The 15,000-nt window shown below is 52.5% G+C and overlaps 1 protein-coding gene across 4 annotated transcripts in view; it reads left to right on the top strand.

The window, feature by feature from the left end:
- Positions 1-12,193, top strand: part of LOC137078216 (coiled-coil domain-containing protein 171-like) — a 79,196-nt gene extending 67,003 nt beyond the window's left edge. For 2 of the 4 annotated variants that reach the window (XM_067445344.1, XM_067445343.1), the window contains exons 21-23: positions 1,540-1,677; positions 1,818-1,917; positions 11,142-12,192. In XM_067445344.1, coding sequence (XP_067301445.1) covers positions 1,540-1,677; positions 1,818-1,895 — 216 coding nt within the window. In that variant the 3' untranslated portion in view covers positions 1,896-1,917; positions 11,142-12,192. Of the gene's footprint in view, positions 1-1,539; positions 1,678-1,817; positions 1,918-11,141 lie in introns of all 4 variants that reach the window. The other 2 variants (XM_067445342.1, XM_067445340.1) reach the window with 2 other exon arrangements.
- The last annotated feature ends 2,807 nt before the right edge of the window (positions 12,194-15,000 follow it).

Genomic DNA, 15,000 nt, shown 5'->3' with positions numbered 1-15,000 from the left:
CGCATTAGGGCAGAAGCAGAGCGCGAGCCGCGCGCGCTGTGCATAACGGAGCAGAAGAAAGAAAGTTTGAAGTCAGAAACTTGTGAATGACTAGAGAAAAGCAGACGTTACTTTAACTGTAATGAAGAAAACAAAAAAGCTAATCGCGGACTGAAAGCAAGATGGCCAGAGCTGAAGGGACGAGACCACAGATGCTTGAACAGCCGCGCGAGTCAAACGCTTTGTGAATCATTTTTGGCTGCATATTTTACTAACGTTACATGCTCTAATCGTGCAGGCGCACGCATTGCTCGTGAACTGGAGCGCATCTCATCCTAATTTAACGAAACTCAGCGTACGCCTCGCAGACATGAACTAGATCTTAAGAAACTTGAAATGTCTTTTAACAATTTAAAACGAAAATAAATAGGCTACTCTCTGATTATGTAATCCATGATGTGCATTTCTCTCTATAGGCGCGTTCACTACGGAGATGGTGGTCGTCAAATTAATAAGCTAAAAATAACCCTGACGCACACTATGGTTAACCGAGTATTAACCGCTAAGGGCCTCGGTTAACGGTTAATGAAAAACTTGAAAACGTGCAGCCCTATCTTCGAGTCACAGGTGTAATCCACGTTTGAGAGATGGTTCCCTCTCCCACTCCTGACTGTAGAAACGGCTTGTGTATACTGTATGTATGCCACTTTAGCATAGCGATCACTTGAATATACAGCTACGACGAGCTGGCTGTCATGAATGAGCGCGTCTGCTGCTGATCGCTGATTGGCTGACAGTGCGTGCTCGTCCGCTGGAACCCGCCCAATCTGGCAACACCGTGTGTGATTTGTGCTTTGAGTCATGTGCAGGCTCGTAGTAACCAATAGGGTGTTGGAATGGTATATGTTTACACTTCTCATCCAACCACAGTCATATTCACACTATCAGGATGACGCGATTTATCTGCATAGTTTTTTTTAAACAAGATGAAATGAAAGAGGAGTAACGAGGCTATTTTTAAAAAGTAAGGAGTAGAAAGTACAGATAATTGCATGAAAATGTAAGGAGTAGAAGTAAAAAGTAGGCAGAAAAATAATTACTCCAGTAAAGTATAGATACCCAGAATCTCTGCTTGAGTACGGTAACGAAGTGCTGGATAGTGCTGAATGAGCTGACCCCGCTGCTAAAGATACATCACTGAGGCTTTTCTCAGAGCGCACACACACACACACACACAGCGTTCGAATGCAGGAGTCTGTCTGCCGATGGGTCCGCTGGCTGACGGCTGATTGGGCTTTACAACACTCCCGTGATCTTTCAAACCGCTGCGTGTGCTGATCGTAGTAGCCAATCACAGGCCCATCCGACGAGCACAACGGCCAATCAGGGGCGTTTACGATTACAGCTCAACAGCACTCCAAGAGGCTCATTCTTAACATTTCAGTATCGATTTGACAACACTAGTGTGTGTGTGTGTGTGTGTGTGTGTCAGTTCTTTAGTGTGTGTGTGGATGTGTGTGTGTGTGTGTTTCAGTGCTTCTGTGTGTGTTCTGCTTTCAGATGAGCGTCTCTCTGGCCAAACAAGCCCCGTCACAGGAGGAGCTCATGCTTCAGCTCTCCAGGATGAGCCTCACACACTCACACACACACACACCCTCACTCGGCATCATGGGAAACCCTGAGACGGACGCATGCCAGGTACAAGTCCAGCTTTATACTTCAGCTTCATAGTCACATGCTTTACTTCAGTGTGAAGAAATAGTGTGTGTGTGTGTGTGTGTGTGTGTGTGTGTGTGTGTGTGTGTGTGTGTGTGTGTGTGTGTGTGTGTTTGTTGCAGCGTTTGGTGATGCGTTTCCTGGAGCTGATTCGGCTGGTGTGCTCAAACATCGCCTCAGGAGAAACCGATCTCGCTTGAGGACCACACACACCATCAGACGGTGAGAACACACACTTCAGGAGTGACTCACTGATTCAGTGATCCGCTCGGAGGGAATCTGACTCACTGATTCAGTGATCCGCTCGGAGGGAATCTGACTCACTGATTCAGTGATCTGCTCGGAGGGAATCTGACTCACTGATTCAGTGATCCGCTCGGAGGGAATCTGACTCACTGATTCAGTGATCCGCTCGGAGGGAATCTGACTCACTGATTCAGTGATCCGCTCGGAGGGAATCTGACTCACTGATTCAGTGATCCGCTCGGAGGGAATCTGACTCACTGATTCAGTGATCTGCTCGGAGGGAATCTGACTCACTGATTCAGTGATCCGCTCGGAGGGAATCTGACTCACTGATTCAGTGATCCGCTCGGAGGGAATCTGACTCACTGATTCAGTGATCCGCTCAAATTGGATATGACTCACTGATTCAGTGATCCGCTCAAAGTGAATATGACTCACTGATCCACTCAAAGTAAATATGACTCGCTGATTCAGTGATCTGCTTTGAGGGAATCTGACTCACTGATTCAGTGATCCGCAAAGAGTGAATATGACTCACTGATTCAGTGATCCGCTCAGAGTGAATCTGACTCTGAATCTGACTGAGCTGAGAACCTTTTTTGTGTGTGTAAAAGTGTGTGTGTGAGAGAGAGTGTATGTGTGTGTTGTTCCCTGATGATCCATCTGTGTGTGTGTGTGTTAGACATGTGCCGATTTTCGATAATGCGATTTATCACGATAATTAATATGCACGATATTGTTATCGTGGGTACTTTAAAATATCGTTAATAATAATTTATTAACAATGTATAATTTTTTTATAATGCACTCAAGAATACATTGCCCATCAACCGTATAAATGCTCAACACCGCTGTATTCTGCGTCAAAGGGACACGCGCTCAGATATAAACAAGCCCAACGTGCGTTTGCACATGACTGAACCGGTGAAGGAGACGCGCTGCTGAAGTGCCGCTCAGTGACAGCAGAGGGCGCTGATGAACCGGTGAAGGAGACGCGCTGCTGAAGTGCCGCTCAGTGACAGCAGAGGGCGCTGATGAACCGGTGAAGGAGACGCGCTGCTGAAGTGCCGCTCAGTGACAGCAGAGGGCGCTGATGAACCGGTGAAGGAGACGCGCTGCTGATGTGCCGCTCAGTGACAGCAGAGGGCGCTGATGAACGTGTGAAGGAGACGCGCTGCTGAAGTGCCGCTCAGTGACAGCAGAGGGCGCTGATGAACCGGTGAAGGAGACGCGCTGCTGAAGTGCCGCTCAGTGACAGCAGAGGGCGCTGATGAACCGGTGAAGGAGACGCGCTGCTGAAGTGCCGCTCAGTGACAGCAGAGGGCGCTGATGAACCGGTGAAGGAGACGCGCTGCTGAAGTGCCGCTCAGTGACAGCAGAGGGCGCTGATGAACCGGTGAAGGAGACGCGCTGCTGAAGTGCCGCTCAGTGACAGCAGAGGGCGCTGATGAACGTGTGAAGGAGACGCGCTGCTGAAGTGCCGCTCAGTGACAGCAGAGGGCGCTGATGAACCGGTGAAGGAGACGCGCTGCTGAAGTGCCGCTCAGTGACAGCAGAGGGCGCTGATGAACCGGTGAAGGAGACGCGCTGCTGAAGTGCCGCTCAGTGACAGCAGACGGCGCTGATGAACCGGTGAAGGAGACGTGCTGCTGATGTGCCGCTCAGTGACAGCAGAGGGCGCTGATGAACCGGTGAAGGAGACGCGCTGCTGAAGTGCCGCTCAGTGACAGCAGAGGGCGCTGATGAACCGGTGAAGGAGACGCGCTGCTGAAGTGCCGCTCAGTGACAGCAGAGGGCGCTGATGAACCGGTGAAGGAGACGTGCTGCTGAAGTGCCGCTCAGTGACAGCAGAGGGCGCTGATGAACCGGTGAAGGAGACGCGCTGCTGAAGTGCCGCTCAGTGACAGCAGAGGGCGCTGATGAACCGGTGAAGGAGACGCGCTGCTGAAGTGCCGCTCAGTGACAGCAGAGGGCGCTGATGAACCGGTGAAGGAGACGCGCTGCTGAAGTGCCGCTCAGTGACAGCAGAGGGCGCTGATGAACGTGTGAAGGAGACGCGCTGCTGAAGTGCCGCTCAGTGACAGCAGAGGGCGCTGATGAACGTGTGAAGGAGACGCGCTGCTGATGTGCCGCTCAGTGACAGCAGAGGGCGCTGATGAACGGGTGAAGGAGACGCGCTGCTGAAGTGCCGCTCAGTGACAGCAGAGGGCGCTGATGAACCGGTGAAGGAGACGCGCTGCTGAAGTGCCGCTCAGTGACAGCAGAGGGCGCTGATGAACCGGTGAAGGAGACGCGCTGCTGAAGTGCCGCTCAGTGACAGCAGAGGGCGCTGATGAACGTGTGAAGGAGACGCGCTGCTGAAGTGCCGCTCAGTGACAGCAGAGGGCGCTGATGAACGTGTGAAGGAGACGCGCTGCTGAAGTGCCGCTCAGTGACAGCAGAGGGCGCTGATGAACCGGTGAAGGAGACGCGCTGCTGAAGTGCCGCTCAGTGACAGCAGAGGGCGCTGATGAACCGGTGAAGGAGACGTGCTGCTGAAGTGCCGCTCAGTGACAGCAGAGGGCGCTGATGAACCGGTGAAGGAGACGCGCTGCTGAAGTGCCGCTCAGTGACAGCAGAGGGCGCTGATGAACCGGTGAAGGAGACGCGCTGCTGAAGTGCCGCTCAGTGACAGCAGAGGGCGCTGATGAACCGGTGAAGGAGACGCGCTGCTGAAGTGCCGCTCAGTGACCGCAGAGGGCGCTGATGAACGGGTGAAGGAGACGCGCTGCTGAAGTGCCGCTCAGTGACAGCAGAGGGCGCTGATGAACCGGTGAAGGAGACGCGCTGCTGAAGTGCCGCTCAGTGACAGCAGAGGGCGCTGATGAACCGGTGAAGGAGACACGCTGCTGAAGTGCCGCTCAGTGACAGCAGAGGGCGCTGATGAACCGGTGAAGGAGACGCGCTGCTGATGTGCCGCTCAGTGACAGCAGAGGGCGCTGATGAACCGGTGAAGGAGACGCGCTGCTGAAGTGCCGCTCAGTGACAGCAGAGGGCGCTGATGAACCGGTGAAGGAGACGCGCTGCTGAAGTGCCGCTCAGTGACAGCAGAGGGCGCTGATGAACCGGTGAAGGAGACGCGCTGCTGATGTGCCGCTCAGTGACAGCAGAGGGCGCTGATGAACCGGTGAAGGAGACGCGCTGCTGAAGTGCCGCTCAGTGACAGCAGAGGGCGCTGATGAACCGGTGAAGGAGACGCGCTGCTGAAGTGCCGCTCAGTGACAGCAGAGGGCGCTGATGAACCGGTGAAGGAGACGCGCTGCTGATGTGCCGCTCAGTGACAGCAGAGGGCGCTGATGAACCGGTGAAGGAGACGCGCTGCTGAAGTGCCGCTCAGTGACAGCAGAGGGCGCTGATGAACCGGTGAAGGAGACGCGCTGCTGAAGTGCCGCTCAGTGACAGCAGAGGGCGCTGATGAACCGGTGAAGGAGACGCGCTGCTGAAGTGCCGCTCAGTGACAGCAGAGGGCGCTGATGAACCGGTGAAGGAGACGCGCTGCTGAAGTGCCGCTCAGTGACAGCAGAGGGCGCTGATGAACCGGTGAAGGAGACGCGCTGCTGAAGTGCCGCTCAGTGACAGCAGAGGGCGCTGATGAACCGGTGAAGGAGACGCGCTGCTGAAGTGCCGCTCAGTGACAGCAGAGGGCGCTGATGAACCGGTGAAGGAGACGCGCTGCTGAAGTGCCGCTCAGTGACAGCAGAGGGCGCTGATGAACCGGTGAAGGAGACGCGCTGCTGAAGTGCCGCTCAGTGACAGCAGAGGGCGCTGATGAACCGGTGAAGGAGACACGCTGCTGAAGTGCCGCTCAGTGACAGCAGAGGGCGCTGATGAACCGGTGAAGGAGACGCGCTGCTGAAGTGCCGCTCAGTGACAGCAGAGGGCGCTGATGAACCGGTGAAGGAGACGCGCTGCTGAAGTGCCGCTCAGTGACAGCAGAGGGCGCTGATGAACCGGTGAAGGAGACGCGCTGCTGAAGTGCCGCTCAGTGACAGCAGAGGGCGCTGATGAACGTGTGAAGGAGACGCGCTGCTGAAGTGCCGCTCAGTGACAGCAGAGGGCGCTGATGAACGTGTGAAGGAGACGCGCTGCTGATGTGCCGCTCAGTGACAGCAGAGGGCGCTGATGAACGGGTGAAGGAGACGCGCTGCTGAAGTGCCGCTCAGTGACAGCAGAGGGCGCTGATGAACCGGTGAAGGAGACGCGCTGCTGAAGTGCCGCTCAGTGACAGCAGAGGGCGCTGATGAACCGGTGAAGGAGACGCGCTGCTGAAGTGCCGCTCAGTGACAGCAGAGGGCGCTGATGAACCGGTGAAGGAGACGCGCTGCTGCCGCTCAGTGACAGCAGAGGGCGCTGATGAACGTGTGAAGGAGACGCGCTGCTGAAGTGCCGCTCAGTGACAGCAGAGGGCGCTGATGAACGTGTGAAGGAGACGCGCTGCTGAAGTGCCGCTCAGTGACAGCAGAGGGCGCTGATGAACCGGTGAAGGAGACGCGCTGCTGAAGTGCCGCTCAGTGACAGCAGAGGGCGCTGATGAACCGGTGAAGGAGACGCGCTGCTGAAGTGCCGCTCAGTGACAGCAGAGGGCGCTGATGAACCGGTGAAGGAGACGCGCTGCTGAAGTGCCGCTCAGTGACAGCAGAGGGCGCTGATGAACCGGTGAAGGAGACGCGCTGCTGAAGTGCCGCTCAGTGACAGCAGAGGGCGCTGATGAACCGGTGAAGGAGACGCGCTGCTGAAGTGCCGCTCAGTGACCGCAGAGGGCGCTGATGAACGGGTGAAGGAGACGCGCTGCTGAAGTGCCGCTCAGTGACAGCAGAGGGCGCTGATGAACCGGTGAAGGAGACGCGCTGCTGAAGTGCCGCTCAGTGACAGCAGAGGGCGCTGATGAACCGGTGAAGGAGACGCGCTGCTGAAGTGCCGCTCAGTGACAGCAGAGGGCGCTGATGAACCGGTGAAGGAGACGCGCTGCTGATGTGCCGCTCAGTGACAGCAGAGGGCGCTGATGAACCGGTGAAGGAGACGCGCTGCTGAAGTGCCGCTCAGTGACAGCAGAGGGCGCTGATGAACCGGTGAAGGAGACGCGCTGCTGAAGTGCCGCTCAGTGACAGCAGAGGGCGCTGATGAACCGGTGAAGGAGACGCGCTGCTGATGTGCCGCTCAGTGACAGCAGAGGGCGCTGATGAACCGGTGAAGGAGACGCGCTGCTGAAGTGCCGCTCAGTGACAGCAGAGGGCGCTGATGAACCGGTGAAGGAGACGCGCTGCTGAAGTGCCGCTCAGTGACAGCAGAGGGCGCTGATGAACCGGTGAAGGAGACGCGCTGCTGATGTGCCGCTCAGTGACAGCAGAGGGCGCTGATGAACCGGTGAAGGAGACGCGCTGCTGAAGTGCCGCTCAGTGACAGCAGAGGGCGCTGATGAACCGGTGAAGGAGACGCGCTGCTGAAGTGCCGCTCAGTGACAGCAGAGGGCGCTGATGAACCGGTGAAGGAGACGCGCTGCTGAAGTGCCGCTCAGTGACAGCAGAGGGCGCTGATGAACCGGTGAAGGAGACGCGCTGCTGAAGTGCCGCTCAGTGACAGCAGAGGGCGCTGATGAACCGGTGAAGGAGACGCGCTGCTGAAGTGCCGCTCAGTGACAGCAGAGGGCGCTGATGAACCGGTGAAGGAGACGCGCTGCTGAAGTGCCGCTCAGTGACAGCAGAGGGCGCTGATGAACCGGTGAAGGAGACGCGCTGCTGAAGTGCCGCTCAGTGACAGCAGAGGGCGCTGATGAACCGGTGAAGGAGACGCGCTGCTGAAGTGCCGCTCAGTGACAGCAGAGGGCGCTGATGAACCGGTGAAGGAGACGCGCTGCTGAAGTGCCGCTCAGTGACAGCAGAGGGCGCTGATGAACCGGTGAAGGAGACGCGCTGCTGAAGTGCCGCTCAGTGACAGCAGAGGGCGCTGATGAACCGGTGAAGGAGACGCGCTGCTGAAGTGCCGCTCAGTGACAGCAGAGGGCGCTGATGAACCGGTGAAGGAGACGCGCTGCTGAAGTGCCGCTCAGTGACAGCAGAGGGCGCTGATGAACGTGTGAAGGAGACGCGCTGCTGAAGTGCCGCTCAGTGACAGCAGAGGGCGCTGATGAACGTGTGAAGGAGACGCGCTGCTGATGTGCCGCTCAGTGACAGCAGAGGGCGCTGATGAACGGGTGAAGGAGACGCGCTGCTGAAGTGCCGCTCAGTGACAGCAGAGGGCGCTGATGAACCGGTGAAGGAGACGCGCTGCTGAAGTGCCGCTCAGTGACAGCAGAGGGCGCTGATGAACCGGTGAAGGAGACGCGCTGCTGAAGTGCCGCTCAGTGACAGCAGAGGGCGCTGATGAACCGGTGAAGGAGACGCGCTGCTGCCGCTCAGTGACAGCAGAGGGCGCTGATGAACGTGTGAAGGAGACGCGCTGCTGAAGTGCCGCTCAGTGACAGCAGAGGGCGCTGATGAACGTGTGAAGGAGACGCGCTGCTGAAGTGCCGCTCAGTGACAGCAGAGGGCGCTGATGAACCGGTGAAGGAGACGCGCTGCTGAAGTGCCGCTCAGTGACAGCAGAGGGCGCTGATGAACCGGTGAAGGAGACGCGCTGCTGAAGTGCCGCTCAGTGACAGCAGAGGGCGCTGATGAACCGGTGAAGGAGACGCGCTGCTGAAGTGCCGCTCAGTGACAGCAGAGGGCGCTGATGAACCGGTGAAGGAGACGCGCTGCTGAAGTGCCGCTCAGTGACAGCAGAGGGCGCTGATGAACCGGTGAAGGAGACGCGCTGCTGAAGTGCCGCTCAGTGACAGCAGAGGGCGCTGATGAACCGGTGAAGGAGACGCGCTGCTGAAGTGCCGCTCAGTGACCGCAGAGGGCGCTGATGAACGGGTGAAGGAGACGCGCTGCTGAAGTGCCGCTCAGTGACAGCAGAGGGCGCTGATGAACCGGTGAAGGAGACGCGCTGCTGAAGTGCCGCTCAGTGACAGCAGAGGGAGCTGATGAACCGGTGAAGGAGACGCGCTGCTGAAGTGCCGCTCAGTGACAGCAGAGGGAGCTGATGAACCGGTGAAGGAGACGCGCTGCTGAAGTGCCGCTCAGTGACAGCAGAGGGCGCTGATGAACCGGTGAAGGAGACGCGCTGCTGAAGTGCCGCTGCTCAGTGACAGCAGAGGGCGCTGATGAACCGGTGAAGGAGACGCGCTGCTGAAGTGCCGCTCAGTGACAGCAGAGGGCGCTGATGAACCGGTGAAGGAGACGCGCTGCTGAAGTGCTGCTCAGTGACAGCAGAGGGCGCTGATGAACCGGTGAAGGAGACGCGCTGCTGAAGTGCCGCTCAGTGACAGCAGAGGGCGCTGATGAACGGGTGAAGGAGACGCGCTGCTGAAGTGCCGCTCAGTGACAGCAGAGGGCGCTGATGAACCGGTGAAGGAGACGCGCTGCTGAAGTGCCGCTCAGTGACAGCAGAGGGCGCTGATGAACCGGTGAAGGAGACGCGCTGCTGAAGTGCCGCTCAGTGACAGCAGAGGGCGCTGATGAACGTGTGAAGGAGACGCGCTGCTGAAGTGCCGCTCAGTGACAGCAGAGGGCGCTGATGAACCGGTGAAGGAGACGCGCTGCTGAAGTGCCGCTCAGTGACAGCAGAGGGCGCTGATGAACCGGTGAAGGAGACGCGCTGCTGAAGTGCCGCAGCTCAGTGACAGCAGAGGGCGCTGATGAACCGGTGAAGGAGATGCGCTGCTGAAGTGCCGCTCAGTGACAGCAGAGGGAGCTGATGAACCGGTGAAGGAGACGCGCTGCTGAAGTGCCGCTCAGTGACAGCAGAGGGCGCTGATGAACCGGTGAAGGAGACGCGCTGCTGAAGTGCCGCTCAGTGACAGCAGAGGGCGCTGATGAACCGGTGAAGGAGACGCGCTGCTGAAGTGCCTCTCAGTGACAGCAGAGGGCGCTGATGAACCGGTGAAGGAGACGCGCTGCTGAAGTGCCGCTCAGTGACAGCAGAGGGCGCTGATGAACCGGTGAAGGAGACGCGCTGCTGAAGTGCCGCTCAGTGACAGCAGAGGGCGCTGATGAACCGGTGAAGGAGACGCGCTGCTGAAGTGCCGCTCAGTGACAGCAGAGGGCGCTGATGAACCGGTGAAGGAGACGCGCTGCTGAAGTGCCGCTCAGTGACAGCAGAGGGCGCTGATGAACTGCAGAATGCTGCGGTTACCCCGGAAACCAGCAAACAAACAAAACGCGTGTAGTTTTTAAAACATCCATTCGTTTCTGTAATCTCAATGTTGTTCATCACAGCACCAAATACTTAATACTTAAAGACTTCATAGGCTATTTATTCTCAAACTTAAACATTTTTATGTTTTAATCTGGACTACAACATACCCTAATGATTAGAACGTTCTGTTATTGTTCAGTATAACTTTGAGATACGACTTCATTAGTTAACATGTTAATTCATTATTACCAAACTGACAATGAAAAATACTTGAATGAAAGAATGAATCATTCTATGTTAATTTCTTAGTTACTGTTTAATAACATTAAAATCAAAATAACTTTTTTAATGGACCTAAGATAAAACTAACAATGATCAGTATTTCTTAACTAACATTACCAGAAACATTATACTTTCTGTACCAAATGTAGCTATAGCTCAATCTTAGTGAATGCATAAACTAATGAGACCTTATTGTAATGTGTTAGCCTACCTGTTGTTCTTTATAGCCTAATTCTTTTGCACTTTAATCTGTTTGAAAATTGTACTTTTACAGCTCTGAAAAATATCAAGAGACCACTTAACATTGATTTCTCAATGAGGCGTCTCTTAATATTTTTCCAGAGCTGTATATATTTTTGGTGCATTATTGTATTTAAACATTCAGTTATTTTTGTTCTTGCAAAAATAGTTCTTAAAGCTGTTATGCTATGGCAACTTTTTTTTGCAACTTATTTCAATATCGTGATAATATCGTATATCGTGATAAAACTTCATCAATTAATCGCAACATGAAAAATTGATATCGGCACATGCCTAGTGTGTGTTCAGCAGTAGTTCAGTTCAGCTCAGATCCATCAGAAAATATTAGCTGTGGTTTCCTGTATTTTGTCTACTCGAGTGCTTAATTTGTCTCTCTCTCTGTGTGTGTGTGTGTGTGGTAGGTGTCGTCCTGTGAGCCGCCAGCAGAGGTGCATTGTGGGACGTGTGTGACCAGGAAACTGTAATCTTCATAATCCTGATGATGTTTACTGCTGTTATTAAATCTGCACTGATTAATGAATGCTAACGTCCCTCAGGCTCGTTTACACACACACACACACACACACACACACACACGTATCATTTGATCATTAAATAACCCTTAATAACGATGGTGTTCAGTGTGATCTTCAACGCTTACTAACACACTTTAACGCCCCTCGGCAGATTATTGCTGAAGTGAACGTTATGATAAAGTTTTGGAAGTTATATTCAATTAAATTAACTGTAAATTAAAAATACTGACCTAAATATTTTACATTATAAAAGATATATTTCAGTGAAACATTTTAATCTAAAATTACTCTAAAATATCGAAGCCATGTGTCTAACCAAGTTGAGTTATAAATCTGAAGCCGGTATCTGAAAGCGTGCAGTCCCCGTGAGTGTGTGTTTCGGCGCAGTACCACCAGTGGCCACCGGGGTCACACACACTCCAGTGATTGTTTTTTAAATGAATTTTCCTGTAAATTCGTGTCCAAATATCCCTCCCATCAGGCAACCGTCCCCACAGATAGAGCCTCGAGACCTTCCTGAGGATGTGCGCCGAGATTAGCACAGGTTTAGATTATTTTGTAATATGAAGCGTGACCCCGCCCACTAGGGGGAGGAGCCTGCTGAAGAAACGTGAGCGCCGTTGCCATGGTAACGCAGCGTCTGATTTCTACACGGGTTTCCCAGGATGAGTTTTGAGTTTGTACGCTTTTGAATGATCCCTAATTTATGATGATCGCTCAAATATAGGATTAAAAAGGCCATCAGATAAAAGAGCGGGAGTCCCGCCTGTGGGCCGTCTCCTACATTACTGACGGTGTAAAGCAACATCAATAATCATTGAATTCATTTATTGGTATTTTTATATTTAAAACTTACATTAAATATTTAGCATTTTTTTATTTCAAAGCATGATTTTGTATATAGAAAAATGTGTATTTTCCATTTTCAATATTTAAGTGCAATAAATATGACATGCTTTAAAACGGACTCGTGTGCTTTCTCCACCTGTGGGTAAGATGGGCCGCCCCCCCCTTATGACTGCCTAAATATACAGCAGAACGTCTGGAAGAGCTCGCACCGCACACACCACGCTCTCCTCACGCGCGGCTTCTGTCTCGCGTTCCTCAACACATCTCACGAGTCTCACTTCAGGAAACATTTACCAGACGAGCACAAGTTAATCTCTGGTTTTCTGTTTGAGTTAAGATTATTTTTCTCACCCCATTGGCAGATTATTTATCTTATTTTAAGCAAAAACTCTCTTCATTTGGAGTTATTTTCCCCAAAACAAGACAATTACTTTAAGTTGTTTAGTAAATGTTTCTTAAAGTAAGAATCTTTAGATGTCTGGACTGGAAACAAGACAGGAATACTGAGAAGAGTGTGTTTAGCAGAGCATTAATCTGCTGATGAATCCCAGTGAGTGTGTGTTCAGTTGCGTCCTCTGTGTGAATATAGTAAAGTGTGTTTCATCATAACTCGCTCATCATTCTCATGAGGATCTGATGCTCAATGCAAGTCTAAGACCATCATTATAATATAAGCTTGCTTTGGTTTGGTCACAGTGACACGGATGTGTTTAATCCTCTCGTCTGAGAAATCCTCTCACACACACACACACACACACACACACACACACACACACACACACACACACACACACACACACACACACACACACACACACACACACACACACCTCCTCCTGTGTGATTTATAAGCCTTTTGTAAAGTGGGGCCATGGGTAATGTCCTCATATTTCACCCTCTCCTGTAATACCTGTGTCATACCCATGGCATTACACACATTTGGGTCCTCATATGTCACAAAAACATGCCCACACACACACGCGCAGCGGTAGTGTGTGTGTGTGTGTGTGTGTGTGTGCATGAATGATGGTCCGGAGGCAACTTCAGAAAGTGTGTGTGTTTCGCTGAAGCATCAGTTTGTACGATCAGACGGATGGATGTTCAGCAGCTTTTCTCCGTCTCTGAGGAGCATCTTCTGTCCTCCATCTTATCTTTCCTCTGGGATGAGCTTTCATTCTTTATTCATTTATTTCATTGAGCTTTTCCATAACTCGCAAGAGCCGACGGTGGCCAAAAAACTCTGAAAGTTGTGTGAGAAACAGAAAAGTGACAGTAAAGATCCTTTGTGACGGGAGTAATGAAGACCATTCAGCTCTGATCACTGGATTCAGTGTGTGTGTGTGTGTGTGTGTGTGTGTGTGTGTGTGTGTGTGTGTGTGTGTGTGTGTGTGTGTGTGTGTGTGTGTGTGTGTGGCATGTTTTTGTGACATATGAGGACCCAAATGTGTATAATGCCATGGGTATGACACAGGTATTACAGGAGAGGGTGAAATATGAGGACATTACCCATGGCCCCACTTTACAAAAGGCTTATAAATCACACAGGAGGAGTTTTTATGAGAAAGTAAAAATGCAGAATGTTTCCTGTGATGGGTAGGTTTAGGGGCAGTGTGTGTGTGTGTGTGTGTGTGTGTGTGTGTGTGTGTGTGTGTGTGTGTGTGTGTGTGTGTGTGTGTGTGTGTGTGTGTGTGTGTGTGTGTGTGTGTGTGTGTGTGTGTGTGTGTGTGTGTGTGTGTGTGTGTGTGTGCGTGTGTGTGTGTAATGTCTCTCCTCTGGTCACTGTCTTTAAGAGGATCATGTGGCCCCAGCGTGTTAATCTGGCGTGTGATGAGCACTCAGCCGCTCGTTCTGTCGTTATGAATGCTGGAGCGTTTCTTTCGCTCATCCGTCGGGATAATTCCAGTCCGCTTGGGCCTGACGACGGCTGCCGGGTTTTGTTGCTGGATGTTGAGATGATGTTTGAGCTTAAATCGTTTGATTAAAACACGTACCTCTTTTATTTCTCTAACCCTTTAGTCGTGACTGTAGAAGTGCCGGTCAGCAGGTCTGAGCATTACACGATGTGCGCTCACAGCCTTTGGATAATTCTTCATGTTCTTCAGAAACTTATTTTCTTTCTTCTTGGTTATGCAAACATTAGAGTAAATGTGAGGGAACATTCCAGTTTATCTTCAAACGTTATGGGAACTTAACTCCAGTGCATGACGACTCGAGAGCGATGTGAAAGGTCAGCTCGCAGCGCTCTCTGGTTAATGCGCTGATCTTTCATGAGCAGCATCTCCAGCTTCTGGACCAGAACACAGAAACCACTGAAGTGTTATCAGCAACACTCACTCAAACATGGGCAGACCCAACCGCTGGGTTAGTCTGTGATTGACCCACATTAGGTTTGAAACAGGGAACTTCTGAAAGTGATTTGAGTTTTTAATTATGACAAAGATCAGCAGTTAGACTTTATTGCGGTGAGTTCTCGTGTGTGTGTGTGTGTGTGTTGTGTGTGTGTGTGTGTGTGTGTCCCCCTTTATATCGCCAATGTGCCAGTTGGAGCGAGCACAAAGAGACGGAGCGGGTCTGATCACGCGTTCACATCTCAATGTGGGACAGCAGAAAGTGGCATCAGAGGGAGAGAGGATTAAAGGAGGGGTTTCTCCTCCTTCTCTTCCTCTTTCTCTTCCTCGTGGGTGTGTGTTTTTTTGGCAGGGTCACCTGAGTCCTCCGATTGGTTAGCAGGTAGTGAAGTTTTGCGGATGAAGACGAGAGTGCAGTCGCTTTGATGCCGTCCCCAGTTACTTAAACACAACAGGCTTCATTAATTCACGCCGCGCGTCCCATCAGGTTCATTAACACCGTCTCCGTTATTAATATTAATCTCGTGTTTCTAGGTGTCGATTCGGCT

This window comes from Pseudorasbora parva, chromosome 6 (genome assembly GCF_024679245.1).
Source record: "Pseudorasbora parva isolate DD20220531a chromosome 6, ASM2467924v1, whole genome shotgun sequence".
Lineage (NCBI taxonomy): Eukaryota > Metazoa > Chordata > Actinopteri > Cypriniformes > Gobionidae > Pseudorasbora > Pseudorasbora parva.
The sequence above is the reverse complement of the archived record's forward strand: the minus strand, read 5'-3'. Positions and strand labels throughout refer to the sequence as shown.